Source organism: Kogia breviceps, chromosome 7 (genome assembly GCF_026419965.1).
Source record: "Kogia breviceps isolate mKogBre1 chromosome 7, mKogBre1 haplotype 1, whole genome shotgun sequence".
Taxonomy (NCBI): Eukaryota; Metazoa; Chordata; class Mammalia; order Artiodactyla; family Physeteridae; genus Kogia; species Kogia breviceps.
Genome location: NC_081316.1, coordinates 109,702,889 through 109,726,819, shown reverse-complemented (window position 1 = coordinate 109,726,819; position 23,931 = coordinate 109,702,889). Strand labels below are relative to the sequence as shown.

Genomic DNA, 23,931 nt, shown 5'->3' with positions numbered 1-23,931 from the left:
TGACTCTGAACAAGTCAGGCTGGAGAGTGACTGCAGGCCTGAAGGGTTCTCAAGGGGAAAGGATCAAAGCAATTCAACTGAACTTCACCCTGGACCAGATGCCAAGGGTGTCCCAGAGAAAGCAGAGGATCCTTCCTCTTAAGCGCCTGCCTTCCAGTCTAATGTGGGAGAAAGACGTGTCTACAGCCAACTGCACTGCAAGGGGAAATGAGACTAACTGAGAAACCATGGACAGAGTCCTATGAGAGCACAGACTATCTAGATCAGTTCGGGTTTGGGGGATCGGATATTACTCCATGGAAGATTTGGGCCTTGAAGGGCAGACAAGACTTCCACAGGGAAGGAACATGCCAAGTCGAGGGCAGTTTGAGTTTGGGAACAAAAGAGGGAGGAAAAAAAAAAAACAGTATGGGTTTGATGACAGTCTTGGGGCTTGAGGGAAACAGCAGGAAATAAGGCTGGGAAGCCCGGGAGGTGGCAGGCCTTGCGTGCACACAGAGAGCTGGAGGACGTCCCCCTGCTCCCAGGAGCACAGGGTGGCTCAGAGGACGACTGTGACCCAGAACTAGAGGTGGGGGGACCCAGCGCCACCAAAACTCAGCCGCTGACACCCTAGAAATCAATGATGCAAAGGAATCAGTCCAAGGACGCTTTCCCTAATTGATTCCACCTGCTCCAGACCCAGCTTCGGCTCGGAACCCTTTCAGCACTAACGGCCTCAGCCTGCAGAAACAATCTGCACTTGTCTACACGTTGCTTTCTTACTTACATTCCTGTTCCTTCTCCTTTACACTCTCTCCCCACATCCAGTCTGTAAACTTCCCAGGCATGTGTTTTATGTGTTCTCTCTCCTCTGTTTCCTCCACAGCACCTAACGTAAAACTCCAAACTCTGGAGAAGCCTAATTACATCTAACTCTAAAGGATAGTAAATGGTGTGAAAGCAAAAACTAGCGGAACCAAAGGCAAAGTGGTAAAAACAATTATGACCCTGAGAGGACCATCATAATTTGGGGCATAAAAGTGTCCCCTAGAAATAACACAGCCCATCTTCCTGCTCTGAAACCGGTTGTCTTGGTTATTGGGAGAGAGAGTGTCCTCTCAGTTTGAAAAGTTTTCTCCGGAAACACCTATCCCATGGCTGCCTGCAGTTTCACATTTGAGGACCTAGAAATCACAGGTCTGGCCACAGAACGTATGATGTTCATGAGAGTAGCTATGATTTTTCTTTTTTCTTTTTTTCCTTTTGGCTGTGCCGTGCAGCATGTGTGTCTTAGTTCCCCGACCAGGGATTGAACCCACGCCCCCTGCACTGGAAGCACAAAGTCTTAACTACTGGACCACCAGGGAAGTCCAATAGCTACAATTTTTCGAGAGGCACTTAGTATGCACCAGGCACTGGGCTGAATGTCTGCACACCTTGCCTCTTTTCACTCACAGCGTCCCCGCAGCAACTCCAGGCTATGACACTGTCATCTCCTCTCTTACTAATGAGGACACTGATGCTTAGAGAGGTCGGCTGCCCAAGGTGACCAGGAAGAGGCAGCATTCGTATCAGCGTCTGGCTGGTTCATCAAACCTTACCTCTCTCCTTCCAACAAAAAGGCAGCCTTTCCCAAATTGAATCCATAGGTCTTAGCCTGGGCTGCTGGGCTCAGTGAAGTGCCTCCTCTCTTAATCCAGTCCCCAAGCTTCCCTGGAAATGCTCTTGCCTTCCGCGATACTGTCGCATCAATGCTCCACGCCCCACCCCTGACCATCTGTCTTTGATTCTCTCTTGCCAGCCCCTCTGTCTTCTTCAGCTCCTTGCCCTCAGGTGACCTTGACTCCTCCATCCTCGGCTGCTACTGTGGTTTATGGCTCAACCTTCCAAAAGCTTCCAGCACTGCCCCTCCAGGAGCACGCATTCCAAGACTCCCAAATCTCTACGCCCACCCTGAAGTCTTCCCAAGAGTCTAGTTTCCATGACCTTCTTTACCTTCTCAGTCAGCATCTCCACCCGGATGTGCCCAGATATTGCTCTCTGTCCAAAACTGAATTCTTCGCCACCTGCCCCCCAAAACCCACTTCTCCCTCCCCACGTCCCAAGCCCTATCCATGTGACACCTTCCCCAGCCCCATTACTCACCATTAGGGTCTGGTTTCTACTCCACTGCCTTCCCTTACTTTCAATCGGCCACCTACCCTGTTAGGTTTTCCTCTAAAAGGTTTTTCACAATCAGTGCCTTCCTTTTTCTTCCCAGTGCTACTAGCGTGGCCCGTGATCCTACTAGAGACTATGAGGAAATTGGGGTCGGCACTGGCTTTTACTCATCCTCCTGGCTTCTAGCACCAGCAGGGAGTGAGACCCTTAGAGGGTGGATATTAGGTTTGGTAAAGTGACTGGGCAACTTCATGCCTATAGTAACCCACGGGGCTCCCTTTCTGACCGTTCTCTAACCTTGACCTTCCAGCCCATCCTGCATGCTGCGGGCAGACCTGACACGGGTCCCTAAGGGGCAGTGTTCACAGTAACCCTCCCACTCGAAGGTTCTTCCATGGCTTCCTCCAGTCCTCAAGGCAGAGGGAAAACTCCTCCCTCTTCAGGTGGGGCCCCACTGACATCATTAAGCCATTCACCGCAAACACTCCCCTCCCCGCCTGCAGAGAAAACACATTTGGCGCCCTGAAGCCTCCGCCCATGCCCTTCTCCTCCCTGATCCCCGAGGGTTCCCACCAGCTCTGCTCCAGCTACAGAAATCTGCCCATCTGTGAAGCTCCAGCCCTAGTCCCGATCACCCACGAAGCCTTCACCTCTCTGATCCAACGTTACTCTAATGACCTGCAGCTTCCATCCCACCCTTAGGCACGTGCTTCCTGCTGCTAAGTAACCTCCTCAAATGTGCCCAGAGTAGGAAGGCATGGGACGTCCTCTGCTTTTAGTCCCGGGATGCCTGGCTGTCAAGTCTGCTCGAGGCGACCCTGCAGGCTGGCCAGCAGAGCTGACCTACTAGCTGCTTCCTAACCTGGGCAATTTCAGGGGTGTCCTCACCACCCCCCCACCACCTTTCCAAGCATGTCTGCAATCACTCAATATTCCAGACGTGCTTCATCTTTTCCTTTAGCTTAACACTACGTTCCCTCCTAAAACACAAAGACCTCCGGAGAGATAACAAAAGTTGCTACAGAATTCATCCCCATGTTAGCCTAAGCGACTCTCGCTCCAGTTTCGAGTGAAGAAGCCAAGAGTACCTCGAGAGGAGGGTGGTCAGACGAAGCAGTGAACGGACGCCCCTCCAGGAGGTGGGAACCAAGGGAAGAAGAGAGAGCGTTTCACCATCTCACCTGGGACCAACCTCTGCCTGGAAAAAGGCAGGACCAGCCCTCGCATCTGTGGAGGCTGGGAAACCTGACCACACATCCAGTGACCTTCAGAGAGCCCAGACGTGTCTGGACACTGCTGACTGACCTCGGCTGCACTGCGAGGCTGGCGGAACTGTCAGGTGGCTAGAGCCGCACGCTGCTCCAGGCGGTGGCACACAGGGGACCGCAAAGAAGGAAGTGGGACGGCGGGCTGATTCGAAAATAGACCCAAGCTCTCACATGACTCCACAGCCGCTCCATTTACCTAAGCAGCGCCTTCTTTCCCCTCCTGCAGGCCATGCCCCACCCCCAGACTTCCACGTGGCCCTTTCATGACATCTTAGCCCTTCCGAGCAGCTGCGAACAGTCATTTCCACCATTTCCAATCGCCCTCCGTGGCAGCCACGCTAACATCTGTGCACAGGTGATTTGCCCGGGCCCAGCACCTTGGCGTGGAGGGCAAAGCACTCAGCCATGGAGGATGTTTATCAGGAAGTGGTAGGTCGAGTGGGGCAATCTGCCTTCCAAGGGACAAAGGCAAAAGTAACCAAAGTCATCAGCACAGTAAGACTCACTTCCTTCCTGAGAAGTCTGAGGAGGGGTAACAGCCGCCTCTGGGGAATTACAAACCCAACAGGGAAGGCAGCATCCCTAACCTCGCTCAGCCTGCTCCAGGCCCCAGGTCCAACAGCCACCAAGTTCTCCAAGAAGGCAGCCCTTGTCACATCCTCCCACCAACTCCAAATCATCCCCAGCTCAGCCCCGAGAAATCGAAGCAGCCCTCCTCTTCAACGTGACGGCACTGAGGCCGCAGGCCCGTGGCTCCCCCCTCACCTGCAGCACCTAGAGCTCCTTTATTGCAACCATTCCCTGGTTCTCCTTCCTTCTTGCCCTAGCCCCTGCCCTGCTCCTTTATCTGCTCCAAAAGCCCCAGATCCTCTCCCTGCACTAAAGCACCCCCCGCCACAAGCCCCTAACTTCATCTTTCCTGTCTTCTGACTCTTCCCACGGGCGGGTTTAGCAGCTGCTCACCGCAACCCGCGACGAGCAGGAAGGGAGACGGAGCCTGCTTGCAGACACCTGTGCCCTGCAGTCAGAGGTGCGGAGGGGACGAGACGGGGCTGAAAGGGACAACAGAGCAGTTTCAAAGCCACACTTCAGCAAGAGTTAACTTCGGGACAATGTGTAATAGTACTATTCCTACTGATGATAATAATAATGGATAGGTACAACCCGACGTAGAGACTAATCCAAGGGTTGTTTGATGCTCGAGAGGCAGATCGATCCACAGGAGATGGAACACAGCCGGCAGGCTGCACCCTGGGGCAGGGCTCGCCAGTCACTCGAGGGACTGGGAGTCCCCAGTACCAGGCCTGCCAGTGCAGTGGCGGGGAGGGCGCGGCGGGCCTGCCGTCCAGACCACAGAACCGATTCCAACCCCTTTCTGTGCTTTTCTTCACAGAGGGAAGAACCGCCCGGTCACCTCGGAGTTAGGTCAGAGGGGAGTTTGTCCTAACTGCCCCTCCACTTTGAGACCGTCGGACAGGGCTGATATTAACTAGTAGGTACCAGTAGCACCTATTCTAGTTATTAAAAAAAACAATTGCTTCTGTTAGTAAATAGCCGGTTTAAACCCATGAGCGGCCCCTCCTAAAGCTCCACTGGCCTGGTCCCCTCCCCAGGCCCACAATCCAGCAACTGAAAGGTTAAGGCCTGCCTCAGCGGGGTGGCTTTCAAAACCCAGCTCCCTCCAGATTGGGTCTGTTCTGATTGGTCAGGGCCATTCCAGTGGCTAAATATTTTGAATACAGCCCCCGCTAACAGACCACAGGCAACCTGAGAAGCTAGCACTGCGGGGGCGGGGTGGGGGGACCTGATCAGAGGAGCCTGTGGATTTCGCTCTCTCCTTCCTTTCTGGGTGAGCAAAAAGCAGCAGCTACCCCGTACCCTCGCTTTTGCTTCTAAGGAGCTAGTTTGCGAGCATCCTTAGACGCAGCCATCCTATCCTGGACATGAGCGAGGAATCACTAGAGTGGAGAAGAAGGCAACCAAATACAACTCTCCAAGCTAAAGGTACCTAACCAACAGGAAAGCCTTACAGGCTGCCTGATTCCTGCACCCCCCTCCTCTTCCTCCCTGGGGCCTAGGGCCATCTCAAGTCTAGGCTTCCTCCAAATCAAACTGCCCGGGTTCTACTGCAGAAACAAAGCCCCAGGGCAGACAGCTGGGAAAACAAATAAGGAGCCACAGCAGTATCAGCTGCCCCGGTTTTCCCTTCTAGACCAGTATAGGCTGGAGGGAAGTGGGGGGGTACACATGCACACGCAGGTACACACGTGTGCACACACACCGGTGACACCCATGAAACCAAGACTTCAGCAGCTGCCCTGGGAGACCTAGATTAGACCCCAGTGCAAGCCCCAGTGGCCCTGGGTAACATTTTTGCCACCTATGAATCAGGCAACTCATTTGGCAGTTAGCAGATTCTTTGGGCTTCAACCTGCCCCTGTTTGTCTAGAAAGCCTGCCTGGCCAGGACCCCGCCTGCTTGATTACACACGGTTCGGCCCCGAGAATGACATTCTGTCACCGACTCCCAGGTAAGCAGAAAAACAGTCCCCGGCTGCCCGTCACGCTGCAAAGACGCCCACGCGCCGCATCTCCCAGCCTCCTTAGCGCGGCCATGGTCCCAAAAGACAGCCCCACGCGGTCACGACACGCGACGTCCTTACACGCTTGTTGTCCGCAGGACTGTGGTAGAACTGGGCGATCACAGCTTCGCTGCTGTTCCCCTCGCCAAAGTTCAACTTCTCTGAGATTCTCTTGAATGATCTTCCGTAGTCGTAAGACACGTACACCTGGAAGATGGAGGTGGGAGAGAAGAAAAGGCCGGTGAGAAAAGTGGCAGAAAGGCGGCTCCCTCCGCCTCCACTTGCAAACGCGTCCGGATGTGGTTCCCAACGGGTCCCTGATACCATGAAATTACAGGTGTGAAGACAACCCACAAAGGAGAAGCAGGCCACCTCTGTGTCTGTCCCCAAGCCGGTGGCCTCTTTTCTGAGGCCACAACAATTCCCTGGAGGGAGAGATGCGCAGACAGAAACCATGATCAGCTCCTCACCACGGCCGGGTTGAGTGTTTAACAAATTACATCCAGAGGCTGAGAAAATGTGATTGTCTGAGGAGAAGGGATTGAGAATTTGTTTTGCCATCTGTTGAAATGTCCCCAAAAGGTAATCTAATTCTCATCCCTCTGCTGGGGAGTTCTGTCCTTACAGCGTTCCAGACGATTAAGAAAAAAAAAAAGGGGGGGGGGGGGGCTTCCCTGGTGGCACAGTGGTTGAGAGTCCGCCTGCCGATGCAGGGGACACGGGTCCGTGCCCCGGTCCGGGAGGATCCCACATGCCGCGGAGCGGCTGGGCCCGTGAGCCATGGCCGCTGAGCCTGCACGTCCGGAGCCTGTGCTCCGCAACGGGAGACGCCACAACAGTGAGAGGCCCACGTACCGCAAAAAAAAAAAAAAAAAACCCATGGGTTTTCACAGAGTAGCCCCAGAGATGAAAAAGAGAGCAGTGCTAAGTGATTAAATATGCGCAGGGGCTGCACAGAGGGGTCCCAGAACACCCCTCCTCCAGCACCCGGACCCTGTAACATGGGAGATTCTGAGTTTAGAGGAACAGCAGGGGGGCCATGCAGTTGGCAACAGTATTTACTTCTCTCCTGCTTCTGGTTCTCTGGCTCCCCGGTAACCACAGGTATGAAACAGAAGAATAACTTGTGCACTGAGTGTCTACCAGGTGCCCAGAGGCTACCTGAAAGCCATCACACCTCAAGAAAGGGATGGAAGAAATGGAAGCTGTCAGATCGTTTGTCCCTAGACTTTACTACCTAGGCACTGTGAAATTAATACAGTCAGTGGGCTAAAAATGAGCCTGACAGATGAATATAACACGATAATGTCAATACTATGAATATAATACTGAGTTAGAATTGGGGGAAGCGTTAAAGTAAAAGGACAGGTGAATCCCAAGAAGAATGGGAACTCGGGACGAATCCCATCGACTCGGCGGCAAACACGTTCTGAGAGGTTCATGTGAGCCAGATACTGCGCTAGACACCAGGCATACAAAGACACGGCCCTTCACACGATGGGCATGTAAACATGTCACTGCTGGTATACGATGCCCCCACGTGAACAATGAACTACACGATGTTTGCGCAAAGAAAACTGAGCGCACATGCGGGTTATTAATATTTATTAGATGTTGAGGTTGGAAGAGCACAGATAGAACCTCTGCCAATATCTGGAAGAATTCCTGTTACAAACACACACGCTGAAGCACAGCACGTGTTCCCCGACTACCGAACACACGGTAAGGGGCTGCCACAAAAACAGCTCCCTAAATTCAGCAGGTTGAGAGTTCACAGATCATTTGAGTGGTCGGAAGACCAAGCGGTACTTTCTCACTTCCATCCTCCAGGCCAAGAACAGACAGTTCTTGTGTTCCTTGTCACATTCAAAGTCACACCCAGCAAATTGACGGCTTCTCCAAAAGGGAGCTCAGGCCCTTCCAGCCCTAGCATCATCCCCTACGTGGATAATCCACTCTGAGTTACCTCCTCAGAGGCACAAGTGTGATAATAAGCTCACATCCGGGCAGCATTTTTCAGTAACAATACTCTTTTTTTTTGTATACATCAATTCTCTTCATCTTTAAAAACCCCGTGAGTGAGTCTCTCCTTTGCCACTTTCTGTGGACCTGGAACATGGCAGGTGCTCAAAAAAGAATTCTGAAATGAATAAATTTCATTATAAACCACAGCAGGAGTAAATGCATGTGTTCTGTAAGTGAACAAAAGAGAGTGAAATGAATGGATCCCTGACTCAGTGAACAACTGTTTACATTTAAGAGATAACAAAACTCAGAGAAATGAACGACTAGCCCAAGGTCACGGCTGCTAGAAACTAACAAAACCAGGATGGGTTCCTCCAAGCCCAAGTTCAGCTGACTTTCCACTCTCTCAAGTCAATGTTCTGGGTGAATGCTCTCCTCTGCACGCTTACATTTCTCTGCTAAAGAGGAAGATCACGCACTAAAGCTACAGCCCAGGGCACTGGAAGGAACACTGGATGGAGAGAGAAAATACCACCTTGAAAGAAGCCCGGGGGCTTCCCCAGACACCCCGCCACAACTACCTCTGCATCAGCCTCTGGTGGTGGAGGTGCCGCCACCCTCAAAACCAAAAACCTCGCCCTTAACATTCTTGTCTGTAAGCAAACTCCATCCCTTTGGGGCTTATACTAAACGGAAGTGAGGAAGGTATGTGAGGCTCCACGCTACGCCTGAGGCTCTCAAACTACTCAGCAGCCTTGCTTCCTTTCTCCAGGCTGGACAGCTCCAGCACGGTATTTCGAGCCTATCCTCACAACTCTTATCCCTATTTGATCAACAAATCTATAGGGCAAAAAAGGCAAGCTCGGGGCTGTGCACAGCTATCCACCTTCCTCCACGGTGAAGAGCCCTGGAAGGGCCTCTTCCAGTGTTCAGACGAGGCCAAGAGGGCTGATGACCTCGTGGCCTCCACACAGCACCCCCGTTGGTACATTCTGGGTCAGGGTTTCTTTCCCTAATATGCTGCCTCACACTCACTGCCCACAGTGAGCTCCAGGTGAATTGAGGCAAACGCCCCCAGGCTCACTGGTCCTGTGCTTCTGCCCTTTGCTTTGCATCCAGACACAGGTTTCTGCACTAATTAGTCTTCTCTGGCCTCCACAGGACACTACTCCCCTAACTAAATAAAGAAGGGAGGAGTTTCTCTTTTCTTTTTTTAAATTATAGTTGATCTACAACATTATATGAGTTTTAGGTAGACAACATAGTGATTCAATATTTTTATAGGTTATACTCCATGTAAAGTTATTACAAAACAAGGGCTATATTTCCCTGCGCTGTACAACATATCCTCGTGGCTTACTTTACATACAGTAGTCTGTATCTCTTAATTCCATACCCAGTTTCTAAACTGCCAAAAGTTGCTAGTTAGATCAGTCTTACCTCCAAAGACGGTCCTTCAAAGTGAACGGTTTTAAGTTATTTCCCCTGTACTTCAAACCCATATAATAATACCGAGGAGGAGGAGGAGGAGAGGGGAGGGGGAGAAGGGTTAAAATGTCCAGAAAACCTCTCCGTGTCTGGTGCTCTTCTAAGTACTTTACACCCATACTGCTCAAACTGTCACACGCCTACAAATCACCCAGCAGGACACAGGTCAAAATGCAGACTCAGATTCAGCAAGTCTGGGGTGAGATTCGAGATTCTGCATGTCTAACCACCTCCCATGAAACCCGCACACCGCCGGTCTGCAGACCACCCTTTGGGGAGCAAGATTTTACAAGGACTCTCTCACTGATGGACGAGAAAACCAAGGGGAAAGGAAGGAATCGGCTCAAGGTCAGACTGCTGATGGATGGTACAGCCAGGATTCAAACCCACGCGTTCAGCTCTCAGACCTGGGGCTCAGCGAGACTCCGGCTCCCACAGGCTACCAAGTTCCGCACTGTCGGCAGGCGCGGGCCCTGCTCCCCTGACAATCCCCGGGGGGCACCAATCACACTGTCACACCACTCTGGGTACAAGGGCAGTGAGTCCTACCACTCTGGATGCCTCCCCTGGTTGATTCTGATCTTCTGGTAGACACTATCTCTGCAAAGCTCTTTGGTCAATTCTGTGGCAACCGAGTACTTGGTAAAATACGTCAGGAGGGTGCAGAAAGGAAGAGGCGGACACGGTCAAGATAAACACCACCTTCGGTTTCCTTTCATCTACAGACTTATCACAGAAAAAGACAGGTCCTGCAGGAGCCATGCTTCATGGACTCACACTGGCTACAAGTTCATCAGGATATTCTTTTTTTTTTTTTTTTTCTGTTTAAGAGCAAATCTTCCGGGATTCCAGCTTCCAGATCCATCCCTTTTTTAATATACTGAATATGTATGAGTTGGCCGTTCTCCAACTCACACAGTTCCTAATTTGTATAGGTTCTGTTCCTTTCGGATTGCTGATGGGGGGAGGGGGGGGCTGTGAACCGTGCTTCCAGTCTTTAAAGAAAATTTAGATTGTTACTACTCCAGCACCACCTACTCCTGCCTCTGAGTCAGAATTTATTTTTGCATTCACTTTTCACATGAGAACATCTCAGTTTCATCTGCCAGTTCTTTAATGTAGCTTATGCATTGATGAGGGAAATCTCTGCCGTCCCAATTTATTATCTCCAAGCACGAAGTTTCCTTTCCACTTAATCATAGCATATACTTCATTCCAGAATAGTTTATCGTTTCAAACGTTCAGTGGGTCTTAGGAAGGATCACCCAAATATTTCGGCAGAGTGAGAAGTGGGTTTGGATAGACTGGCAATATCTGTAGGGTGACCAACCTTCCTGGCTCATCCAAGACTGAGGAGGGTCCCAGGATACAGGACTTTCAGTGCTAAAAGGAACGTTGGTCACCGTGGCAACGCTATACCCTCACGCACTGAGTACATGATGGGGTCTTAGCCCCAACCCTGCCCCAGACAATGCTGAGTGACCCCATGCAAATCACTGAATGCCTCTGGGCTCCTGTTTGCACCACAAAACAGTAAAAAGATAGGTCTTCGCCAAAAACACTGTCTGCACAAAGAATTTTTTAAATACATAAAAACCCTAAGGAGGATTTCTTAATACAGTAGGGCAGAGAGCTGTCTCCTGTGCTCAAAAGAGACGCCTCTGGACGGTGACGATGCTGAACACAGGGGCCTGCGGACTCTCACAGGCCAACAGTCATCTATACACTGCCTTCTGTGCTTTGCCAACGCCGATCACATTTATAACTGGGCCAAAGTCATGGCCCCAAACAAGCCTAGCCCTGCGCCAGATCACTGCACCCAGACTGGCTGCCAGCTGCAGTGGTTTCCCACCACCACTGCTCAGCACCCACCCTGGGCCAAGTTACACATCACGACGGCCAGTCCTTCGTCTGCCCTCCCCAACTGCCCCCACTCAGCCCACCAGAAAATAGCCCCTGGGGGGCCCTCTGGTCCCCTACCTTGGAGCACATCCAAACCAGATGGTGGATACAGAGTGAGGGGCCTCATGGAGACCAAATCTAGGCTTAAGAATTCCAAGTGTGTCCGTCTTCTCGGCTGATGGGACAGTGCTAGCTAGGTCATCAGGGGCTTTCCTATGGCCAGAGTGCAGAGGGACCGAAGCTCCACAACGTGGTTTTCTGTCCACAGCCTCACCCTGACCCGAGGCAGGGGCTGTTCCTCTTCCCCACAAGGGGAGGTCCGGAGACTCTGGACCCAAGGGCTCACTCTGGCCCTCATATATGTTTTACTTGGCCCACACAGGGTTTGTAAAAGCTATACGTCAGCTGCCAACTTGTAAGCCTCAGCAGTTTTCATGTAAAAATCCCCACCTCTGAGCTTCTCTCAAAAAATCAGATCCAGCAGCACTGGGCCCTGCATGGCAACCAGAGCTGAGAGCCAATAACAGCCCAGAAGCTCAAAGTCCCTCCACTTCCCAGTGTCTTACACCCTGAGACCAAGTAGCATCCACCACCAAGTTCAAATCAAGATACTCGTGAATGTTTCTTGAACCTGCATCTCTATCAAAAGTGGGAAAAAGTCCCAGAGGGCCACACACTTCAAGAAAAATGGGAGAGACCCTTCCTCCTGGTGGAGGTGAAGAGTGTTATAAACGTGGAGGCCGCTTTGCCCCTGCCCGTTACCCACCTGGCCTCTATCATGGGTCTTTGAGTGTGTGACCCTTGGTCTAATGTCTTCAAAGCACCTAGGCTATTACACATTGTAAGGTGCCAACTGTGGAAATTAAGAGTCTGAGCGATTCAGATTCAAGGACTCCCCCAGCTGTAACGGGTTAGACGAAATCAGCACACGGGAAAGACCCATTCAGTTCCATCGGGCTCCACTGCCGACGGACAGCTCTGCCCAGGAACGCACTTCTGGCATTCTGCTGAGCAGATGCAACAATCCAGGTCACACCCTACCACTGCACAAAAGTCACCACACATCACATGGGTCTCTCTGCAACACTGACTGCACCACCCTGTGTTCAGCAAATAAGGGATATATGTTATTTTCCGGATTCTCCCAATTACCCAATATTTTGTCTGGCATGATAACCACGATGGATGAGAAAAGGGCGTCCTGGCGGCACAGAGGAACGCCCAGAGTGACACCAATACTTACATCGCTGCTCTTGGGCCTCGCCAATGCCAGGCTGTCCCGGGCCAAGGCCACGATGACGTTGCTCTTCTCCCCGGCCCAGTGCACCACCATCTGATTATGGGAATCATTGAGACTAACCTGAAAGAGATCAAACCAACACAGAAATTAGGACCCATGATGAGTGACGGCCACCAACTTTCTAAAGCAAGACTCTCTCCCCCTCTGTCATGACTAAGTGCTTACACTTGGAGCACCGGGCCAGGGTGGCCTGTTTTTCCCTCTCTGCAGATTCCACCAGACTCAACTTCCCCGAGAAGAAACACGAGCCCTCTGCTGTTTGGCATTAACCAGACTGCAAAAAATCTTCTTCTCAGGCTCTCACCGGCATAACCAATAACTTAGCTTATTTTTGTCCTTTGTGAAATCAACCTCTGGTTATTCTCATCCTTACTGCATACCTGGGACATGCACTCTGCAGATTTGAAACCAAAACACGGAAGCATCTTCCTCATCTAAAAAAAGGGACACAAGGGCTTCCCTCGTGGCGCAGTGGTTGCGAGTCCGCCTGCCGATGCAGGGGACGCGGGTTCGTGCCCCGGTCCGGGAGGATCCCACAGGCCGCGGGGCGGCTGGGCCCGTGAGCCATGGCCGCTGAGCCTGCGCGTCCGGAGCCTGTGCTCCGCAACGGGAGAGGACACAACGGTGAAAGGCCCACGTACCTCAAAAAAAAAAGGGACACAAGCCAGAAAGACGACATGCTTTCAAACTTCTGTTCAAACTGGTTCTCTCTGGCCACCAGGTGACATTGCTTATCCTTAACTCATAACAAGGAGGAACAAAAGGAAAACATCAGCTTTATTAAGTTAGTTTTGAAGCATTCCAAGTAAGGAAATATTTTCCAGGACTCCACAGAAATGACCTTCGGTTTATTGCAAACAGTAGTTCCCAGGCTTCTGGGTTTTGTAAACCAGGAAGATGGAGATGAGTTAGGCAGGCCACCAGAAGATTGGTCAGCCGTCTCTATTTTGCCAGGTAAGAACATTAATGAAAACAGCCACCGTGTCAGAGCATGGCTAGCTGTTCTCTGGATCTCTGTCCCCGGCCTCCTGAGGACACAGCAGACTGTTGGCCCAGGCCTTCCGATGGGGTGAGGCCGTACACGGCCCTGTTTTCCTTCCCTACCTGCGGGCTGCATTCAGGACCCCAGAGTCCTAGAGGAGAATGGGGCCACAGGACAGAAGGAGCCCGGGTCCCCGAGAAGAAGGCCCTCCACTTGTTTTGAACTTCTCATAATTGGGAGATGCATTCACACCGCTGAGCTCCTGGGATTCACCTGTTTCGTAGCCGCCCCTCTCCAAAGCAATACAACCACCATCTAGAATCACCGTCATGTTTCAAGAAAGGACATTTTAACATGGAAAATTGAGGAAAAGGAAAGATAGACTCTCAGAATCAACAACAGTTCGGTCTGCTTTATGAAAAGCTAACTCCATTCCTCTTATTTTTCCCTTCACCCGTCACTGACGGACAGTTCAAGGGCTGGCATCTTGGCACACCTGAGGCAACCCGTTCCACCCCCTCCGTGTGGGAAGAGCCAACTGATAGCCACACTCACAAAAATTCTGAGAGCTGGTGTGAACGTTCAGGACAAACCCCCTCAAAATCCGGAGCATAAGCAATGCCTGGGAGAAGCCTATTCCACCGGCCCCTTCAACCTCGGCGTGTCTCGGGCACAGGAGAAGGAAATCGAGCTTCTGGACCCCGAGGAGCCTCTGCAAAGTCCACCTGCACGCTTCCCCACCCTCACCCTACCCCGCCCACCCCACCTCCCGGACTGATGCAAAGTACACACCTGAGCTGATGGGCCCTCAGAGCAGAAAACCCTCCCCTTCCCCCTCCCCTTCCCCCTCCCCCTCCCCCTCCCTCCCACAGCTGCTGTCTCCTTTCCCCTCCTCACCCTGCCCACTCCTTGTAGTGCTCTCAGACGTCTGAAGTGAGAAGGGAAACACCTGTGCCACCAACTTGGCTAACAGAAAAGAGCTAATCCTGAACTACATTGCTTTGGGTCTTAAGCACCTGCACCTAATTTGATCCGGGACCCAAGCTCTTTGGGGAAACAGGTGAAATGAGGCCTCTTTAAAGAAAAAGACCCTGGATTTTTTTTTTTTTTTTTTTTTAGGAAAATGTCATTCTAAAACATTCCTTCTCACTCCCAGAGAGGTAAGTCCAGGCAAGCATCGACAGAGATGTGCAAATAAAAAACAGAAATAAGTAAATTACTGAGCCCAGATGCTCAGGGGGAAAGCAGCTAGGGGAATCGCCACCAGCTGCGGAGCCTTCCTCCAGCCCTCCCTCTCCGCCTCTCCTGCCGGCCATCGCCTCTGGGAAGAATCTGGAAGCATCTACGGATCAGAAGCCCACCAGGCAAAGGTGCCCTGGGAATTCAGGATAACAGCCTTCTCCCTACAAAACATCCTCACCCTTAGAACCAGAGGGTAATAAGTTGAGGATTTATGCAAATGTCAATCGATAAAGGATTTGGAACCTGAAAGAATCACTAAGTTCATCCAGGGTCTGAGATGTTTTTTTTTTTTTAAAGCCCGGCCATGTTGCACTCAGGCAACCTCAAAACAGCCCCGCGGGCAGGGCAGGTTCACAATCAAATAACCCTCGGAGCAGGTTACAAAGCCTACAGGGATCAGAGCTGGAGCAAGGACTGAACACAACTTGCTGAAGTCTTTCTATTCAGAGGACGTGAGATTTATGGGGCCCCCTCAACCAATCCTAGGAGAGGTGAAGGGGTGAGAGCAGCACAAAGGAGGCATCCGAACATCCAAGGGCTTTTTTACAAAGGAAGCGCCAGAAGGCGAGCTTGGTGAAACACCTTTAGAAAAACAAAGTTTTATTAGATGTCTCTTTCACTCCTAAAAGGGTAGCCCAGTGGGGAGGAAAAAAAAAATCTGAGGCAAGGAACGGCTCGTCCAAGGGCCACCGGGCAACTGACACAACAGCTCAGCTCCTTCCCTTGGCCGGAAGCACCTTCCCTCGGCGGCCCGCGCACCTCCTGGTCAGGGAGTAACTCCCCGGGGAGCTGCCTGCCTGGCTGAGGCTGATCCCCACTAAAGCCCAGGTGCCCATCCCCCCCCCCCCCAGCACAGTGCAGAGTCAGCTGTGGGAATCCACCACGCACCAGGCAGGCTGGCAAGCTGTCCAGTTGACTGAGGCAAAGACATCATCGTGCTCTCTGGCCTCACTTTCCGCCTCTGCATCTCCCCTTGGTCTCCATCCCCTCGTCCCCACCCCAGGAGAAAGGGAAGAAGTCAAAGCAGGCCCTCCACGGACAGGGAGCAGGCAACCAGAGATGCAAGGGTAGCCCGCAGCGATCGTAACACCTGCAGGTGCCAGTGCTGGGTCCCTGCACTTTGTGGGTGGTTTCCGGTTCGTTTGGGTCCTCTTCCATCCCCAGGGATTTCCTCCCCGCTTCAGCCCCTAGCCTCCCCCATCACCAGCCCTCTTGGTGCAGCTGCAGGCGGCCCGATTTCCAGATCACTCCTATCAGCCTTGCTCACTCGGGTCCCAGAGACCGCATGGAGAGGAGTGGGCACATATGGACCCAGAAGACACCAGTCTGGGAGGGAGTGAGAGCCATGGGAGGGTGGCTTTTCCAGAACCTAACCTTGATGTGCAGTCAGTTGTAACCACAACCCTGAGGCGTGAACAACCTTCCCTCTCCGACCTCCAGCTCACAGGGCCGTAGCTAGAGCTTGATAAATGAGCCACAATTAATTGGAGCTGTAAAAAAGCAGCAGGGAGGGGGGGCCCAATGCCTCCCCCTCAGAAGGCAAACAGGAAAATCACATGCCACCGAAGAAGCGAAGTCTCTGCACAGAGAGACTGCCTCATAAACAACAAACAGCATCGGGCTGGGAGGTTCAGGCCACTGCTAAGATCACAGGCAGATCGTTAAGAGTCAAGGTAGCCCCCCAGAAGTCACCCGGTTCAGGGATCCCAAACCGGGCTAACAACCAGAGTCCCCAGAGAGGCCCCGCCCCAGTCCTACTGATTCAGAACCCTCTGACTGGAGCCCAGGAATCGGTATTTTTAAAGGACATGCCCCCGGTGTCTCTAATGTAGCTTATTTAGGGAACGATGGATCTAGTTCACTCCCTTCCTCCCGACAGAACCTGGGGCTTGAATGACAGTGGCTGGAAGACTCACGCTTTCTGTGAGGGTTTGTCTTTGGGTGTCCTGGGTAGTTGTTAAAACCCTATGATCCGGCTTCCCTGGTGGCGCAGTGGTTGAGAGTCCGCCTGCCGATGCAGGGGACGCAGGTTCGTGCCCCAGTCTGGGAGGATCCCACGTGCCGCGGAGCGGCTGGGCCCGTGAGCCATGGCCGCTGCGCCTGCGCGTCCGGAGCCTGTGCTCCGCGACGGGAGAGGCCGCAGCGGTGAGAGGCCCTCGTACCGCAAAAAAAAAAAAAAAAAAAAAAAAAAAAACCACAACAACCCTATGATCTACTGATGTATGCCACACCATGGATGAGAGCCTCAAAAACACCACGTTAAGGGAAGGAAGCCAGACACAAAAGTCACATGTTACATGATCCCACTTATATGAAATAACCAGAACAGGTAAATCCATAGAGACAGAAAGCAGATTGCTGGTTGCCAGGGGCTGGGGGAAGGCGGGAATAGGGAGTGACTGTTTACAGGGTAAGAGGTGTTATTCTGGAGCGATGAAAATGGTTTGGAACAGGATACAGGTGGTGGCGGCATAACATCGTGAATGTACTAAATGCCACCAGATTGAATTGTTCCCTTTAAGATGGTTACTTTCATGTTATGTGAATTTCATCTCAATTTTTTTTTAAAGCCTCTGTCTATGACCTGCAAAGAACATTACACTTCTCAATTGCTGATGCAATACCTAGGAGCTCCCACTAGTAAGAAATGCCTCTTTCCCCCACCTCGATCCTTCATGCTACCAAAATATGCAGCTCGGGTGAGTCATGGAGAAGGCAGGCTGAGGAGTGGGTCTCTGGTCAAAGCAATCCTTCAAACTGCTGCCAGCGGCATCTGCAAAGCCACAGCATCCCTGCGGGCCTGGCCCCTGGTCCCTGGCTGGAGAAATGGCCATAGGCTCAGGGCTATAGCATCCACTTCCCAGTTCACACAGTCCTCACCTGGGTCCCCGTCAACCCACACATTGTCTCAGTGTCCTGGCAGGCCCCAGCGTTCCAAAGGGGTGAAGTGTTTTGCTTCACTCTTCAGAGAGGGGGAAGAAGCTGCTGCCACCCAAGCTCCAAGCTCGGGGTTGTTAGAAATAGAAGGAGGACAAAGAAATTGCTTGTTGTGGGAAGGTGGTGATTGCTTATGCACTGAGGCCCACTAAGGGCTAGGTACCCTTTGGGGCTCTTTACTCACTTCTCACCTGTCAGAGCACTTCTGGGGGAAATCAGCGTGACAAGTCTGACAAGTAATAAGGAATTGACAATCAAACCGACCAAAATCTGTATAGTCATTGAGTCTTATTCAGAAGGATGGGGGCCCTTAATGGAACGGGTCTCATGCCATCTCCATGCATTTCTTCTGCCATTACGTCTCTCAAATTGGTCAAACCCAAAGATCAGGATGTCCTAGACAGCCACAGCCTGTAGTCCTCACCGCTCCTTCTTTCCAGAACACGGGATGAGAAGGACAAATAAGGCAGCCTGGTTCATCCCTCTGCCTCACTAGCAGTGAAATACAAAGAAGCATTTTTAAAATTCTACAGTGAAGTATAAAACAAATATCCTGTCCTTCAGCTGCGAGGACAGAGGTAGCTGCTAAATCCTCGGAACAGCAGGACGGACCTGAGGAAACCAAAGACAGACACCCAAGGTCCAAGCATAACAGGTTTCTCAGACCGTCTGTTTGCATGACCCAAATGCTGGTTATGCAAATCGCCCCTCCACGTCCCCTTTTGAGACTGTGTTCCCACTATATTTAGTAAGCTCATTTCCCTCCCTGGACTCTCCACCTCCAAAGGAGAGCTGAAATCTAGTTTAAGAGCTCCCTGCAGAGAGGCCCTGTCCTGGCCTCTCCACTCACTCCTTTGACTTTTCTCACTCAGGCTTCACCCAGAGAACTCATTAACTACTTCTCTGATCAATGCAGGCTGCCCATTTCACAGACAAGGAAACAAAGGGAGAAAGACCTCGGACTAAAAAACTTAGCATTTCACTAGAATCTCCTTAACTAGAGTAATGAGCTCTCTTTAGATTTATTTATATGCCTCTTCCTGACTTACAATATCAGCTCAGAGAGACTTTAGTTCTGATTAATCTTGGGCAAGTAGAATCCACCCGCCATTGACCTCTAGCTGCCACACTCCCTCCTGGTGAAGCCCACTTTGTCATTTAGCAAATAGCCTGCTCTGCTGTGCTGGGAGGGCTCCCTATTAAAAAAAAAAAAAAAACTGTGAAAAATCTCTTTGTCATGAAAATAATCACCCCTGAATTCACCAGCTGGCAAGTAAGAAAAAGAAGAAACTATCCAGGCCAGAAGGAGCCTCAGGGAACATCCAAACCACCTTCCACACCTTGCAGATGGGGTTAAACCCAAAGAAAGATCTAGAGGTGGGGTTTCCATCTGCCTTAAAACCCAGGAGCGCAGAGTGGGGCACACAGCAAGCCCCTCACCGGTGTTTACTGGCTGCTGGACACAATGATCAAAGACTAGCCTTATATCAGGATTCACCTGTGTGGGATGGTTCCAGAACATCCACTTTCCCTGACCCTCCACTTTGGCTCTGCAGCTCCACCATAAATAGTCCCCCCACCTCATTCATTCAGTAGAGATTTACTGAGCACTTACTACATACCAGATACTCTATTAGGTGTTAAAAAAACAGCAGACTTCTAGGTCCTGCCTCATGACTTAAATCAGTAGGGGAAACAAACATTAAATAATTAATTTCATGAATAATACTTACACATGTCAAATGTGGGAGCCGGGGGGGTGCATAACCAAGTGCAGGGCTGCACTGAAGACAAGAGCCCCCAGTGGGTTCCACAAGGATGAAGAGGGAGGAGTCCAGGGCAAAAGGGATGGAGAACAGAAAAGACAGATCCAGAGGAAGAACAGAGCGAAATCCAGGAACAGGGAGGGACCTGGAACTTGACAAATCTGAAAAGTTAAAAGTAAACTGGATGGGCTTCCCTGGTGGCGCAGTGGTTGAGAGTCCGCCTGCCGATGCAGGGGACACAGGTTCGTACCCCGGTCCGGGAAGATCCCACATGCCGCGGAGCGGCTGGGCCCGTGAGCCGTGGCCGCTGAGCCTGCGCGTCCGGAGCTTGTGCTCCACAACGGGAGGGGCCGCAACGGGAGAGGCCGCAGCGGTGAGAGGCCCGCGTACCGCAAAAAAAAAAAAAAATAGTAAACTGGTGTAGCCAGGGAGAGGCAAGGAAAGGGTGGCATTATATGAGATCTCTAGGTTTTGAAGGGGAAACAAAAGAGATCACAGCCACCGGACCCCTGGCTGAAAGCAAGGCTTTCACTGGAATATTTACAAGAGGGAAAGGTGCCACCATAAATCTGAGACAAGTCAGAGGCTTGGGTTTGAGTCCTGGTCTCAACGATTGATGGGCTGCACAACTTGGGGGACGTCCCTTTGCCTTTTGGAGCCTCAAGATACTCATCTGTGAACAGAGAATAATAATAAGGCTCACCTGAAGATGTGTGACACCACAGAGCCAGTGGAAAGTTCTGCTCGAACCATCACCACCCTGTGAGCAACATCCACACAATTCAGGGTCTTGCCAACCAGAATGGCAGCAACAGCCCAGCTGCCTACCAGCCCGGCCACAGAAGGTGCCCTGGATACTTCTGCTTTATTAATAAAGGAAGGAAAATTCACTGTGTTGACATGTACTGGAAAAGCTCTGCAGGGGGAAAGTTATTCTTTGGCAAAGTGGATTTCTTAGGGAAGTCAAAAGGGGAGAGGGACAAAATTATTACAGAATAAAAATATGTGCTGGGATTTTTTTTAATGTATGGATGCCTCTTATTAAGATTTAGTCTTTAATAGTGATCCTGGCTACTAGTCCTCCCTAGAAAACAAAGACTTCCTTTCATATTGCTAAAAAAAATTTTTTTAATAAATAAATAAGGCTTATCTTCAAATCAAACGAGATCTTATCCACGAATATATTTCATAAACTTCAAAATGCTACAACGTTATTTCCTCTTGTTACTGGTATGGTCTTTATACCAAAATAAGCCATTCTTCACAAAATGGCAGCACATGAAAAACTACCATGAGCATCATCAGGATTGGAACACTGAGGCCTAAGAGCATACATAAACTGGTGAAACACTGCACGTCCGGGTCAAGCTCCGAAGCCAGTCATGGAGACTTCCCTAGTGGCGCAGTGATTAAGAATCTGCCTGCCAATGCAGGGGACACGGGTCCGAGCCCTGGTACAGGAAGATCCCACATGCCGTGGAGCAAAAAAGCCCGTGCGCCACAACTACTGAGCCTGTGCTCTAGAGCCCACGAGCCACAACTACTGAGGCCGTGTGCCACAACTATGGAGCCTGTGTGCCACAATTACTGAGCCTGTGCTCTAGAGCCAGCGAGCCACAACTACTGAGGCCATGTGCCACAACTACTGAGCCTGCACTTTAAAGCCCATGCTCCACAACAAGAGAAGCCACCTCAATGGGAAGCCCACACACTGCAACGAAGAGCAGCCCCCGCTCGCCCCAACTAGAGAAAGCCCGCGCGCGGCGACGAAGACCCAAGGCAGCCAAAAATAAATAAATTAATAAATAAATAAATTTATTTTTTAAAAAAGAAGCCAGACGTGGCCAAGCCCTGCGCTCAGGCAGCCTTCCCCTCACTCCACAACCAAGATTTGAAACCTGGGGAAACCCAAGCTCTGATTCCCAAGGCTCCAACCAACGAACCAACCAACGCAGAGGTGGCACTGATTTCTAGCACTTCCCTTGCCCCAAGGGGAAAGTATTTACATGACATCCCAGAACCAAACACCTCAAGACCTCACCTTAACCAGTGGTTTAAACCCAACAGCAAGGCCAACCTTTCAGTCCTGTGAGATGCCTCTGCTACCAGGAGGGCAGGAGAAGCCCCTTGGGCCACCCCCCCCACCACCACAGCTTAACTCCTCAACCCTGTGATGACAGCCTTTCTCCTCCATCCAGCTCTCCACATCCACTCCTGAATTCTTCCCCTCTCCAGGTCCGAGGCTTGTTTCTGCAGGAACCCCTGCATCACCTCCACAGCAGCACACCTCGCCCAATCCAGCAAACCACGTGCACAGTTAACTGCAGGATTTTTTTTTAAAGAACTATTCAGAGAACTTCAGGGAACTAAACATATACAGATGAGGTAAGTTATAGGTACGCAGTCTCATGTTACCCAATTAATGGAGCACAGCTTTAAAACATTTCAAGTCTCTTCCAAACCCTCCCCCAGCCTCACAGGCCGCAAGCACCCACCTCCGTCCGCTGTCCCCACGCCCTGCCATGGGCAGCCTCCTCTGGGGCCTTCTCCCCAGGCCCCTGGCGTAGACCCACATGGAAACGTCTTGCCTGTATCCTCTGGGCTAACAGAGAAATAGAGTCCTTTCCTATCTGGGCTCCTCCCCCATACATGGCTCTTCTCAGATGCACCCACGCCAGGTTCCCCAGAGACAGTCCCTAAACTGGCTTTTACTCCCAGGGTTATTTTTAACCCCGGCCCTCCAAGCTCCATCAGATTATCCCAGCTTCTCCCAATTTCTTCTGGATGCAGACTTTCCTAAGAGTGAAGAATTTCACCCTGACACTATTCAGCTCCCCAGGCCATCAAAGTAGACTGGATCTCACCTCAGTCCCAACTAACCCATTAAAATCTCCATTCAGGGCCCACCCATTGGCTCAAACCCTCATTTATTTATGTAAGAATCAACCCAGCCATCTTCCCCCCTTCGATCCAGTTATTTGCGGGCAGAGGGTTTCTATTCAACAGGCTAGTCTCTTTTCTAAGTAAAAGATGCAGTATTGGTTACTTTCCTCATTTAAAAAACAAAAACAAAGGGAGGGGGAAGGAGATTATAATAAACCACACATTGGTCCCTACACGGCACAACACGCGAACATAAGATACAACTACATCTTTTTATTGCCCTCGTCTGCCACTCCAATTTGGGGCGTAATCACATCAGCCTGCCTTTCTGAGAATTTGTAGTGGTGTTTTGAATCTAATTCAGGGGACTAGAGATAAATCATGGTGGAGGGTCCCGATGTGCCGAGCCGGGCACCTACAGCGGCAGCGGCGGACGGGGTTTAGAGGTTCTGCAGCAGGCGGGGCTCCCAGGCGGTGATGCCACACGGTTTGTCTTCACGCCAGCCTGCAGGGCTTCAGGGACGGAAGACAGACCTGGCTGCATTGAGGGAAGACAAGGCGAGCCCAGGAAGCGGGGGGGGCAGGTGTGGGGAGGTGGCCCCCACGTTACGGCACCAGGTGCAGCTTTCTCGGCTAAACAGATGCACAGGGTCTGCCCACCGCCCGGGCCACGTGGGCTGTCTGGGCAAAGCCACATCTAAAGTGAAGGCACACAGGTCAGCCCTCAGTGCCCAGGTCCCTCATGGGAGGAGACGGTTATGCAGAGGCAGCTGCTAAGATGAACAGGGCACCCATGGCACCCTCCACCACACCCCCTGATGCAGCCCTACCCGGGGAAGAAAGGCCAGGGTCTCCCCACACTCAACCTGGCAGCCAGCAGCCACCAAAACCTCAGGTTCAGACAGCAGCCCTCAACTCTCGCTTTCCCTCCCCTGTTTGTGGTGGAAACAAAGACAGGCCTTGCTGTGGCTACAAGCTTCTCCCCTGGGTGAAGCACCAGTTGCCACCACTGGGAAAGGGAACTTCAGGCAACCGGTTAAAAGCGATGCTGCCCAAGGGCCACGTGGGGCCGTTTAAACTTAAATTTAACTCGACGAAAATTCAATGAAAGGAAAATAAATTCAATTCTTTGGTCATACCAGCCACATTTCAAGCCTCAACTACCACAGATGGCTAGTGGACACCCTGGCCAGCACAGATCCAGAATATTCCCGAATATTCTGGATCCCGAATACTCCCACATCCTGAGGTCAGGAAGATAAACCCTTCCAGCTCCTGGCCAGAAGCAGTGACGTGACCATGGATGTTACCGTTATGATTAACAATTACGCAGTAGATAACAGCATTCTGTAATTATTTTTAATTCCCTGTTGTGGTCATGACTACACAAGTCATGTCACTTATGAAGTCCTATTGTTATGGAACCCAGCCCCAAACGCTCAAAGCATTCCTCATGTTACTATAAAAAGTTGAGG

At 51.3% G+C, this 23,931-nt stretch overlaps 1 protein-coding gene across 2 annotated transcripts in view; it reads right to left on the bottom strand.

Annotated features, from left to right (window-relative positions):
- Positions 1-23,931, bottom strand: part of SORL1 (sortilin related receptor 1) — a 260,002-nt gene that overhangs the window by 130,409 nt on the left and 105,662 nt on the right. For both annotated transcript variants that reach the window (XM_067039159.1, XM_059069777.2), the window contains exons 2-3: positions 12,590-12,706; positions 6,073-6,198 (exon numbers count right to left, since the gene is read on the bottom strand). In XM_067039159.1, coding sequence (XP_066895260.1) covers positions 6,073-6,198; positions 12,590-12,679 — 216 coding nt within the window. In that variant the 5' untranslated portion in view covers positions 12,680-12,706. The remainder of the gene's footprint in view (positions 1-6,072; positions 6,199-12,589; positions 12,707-23,931) is intronic.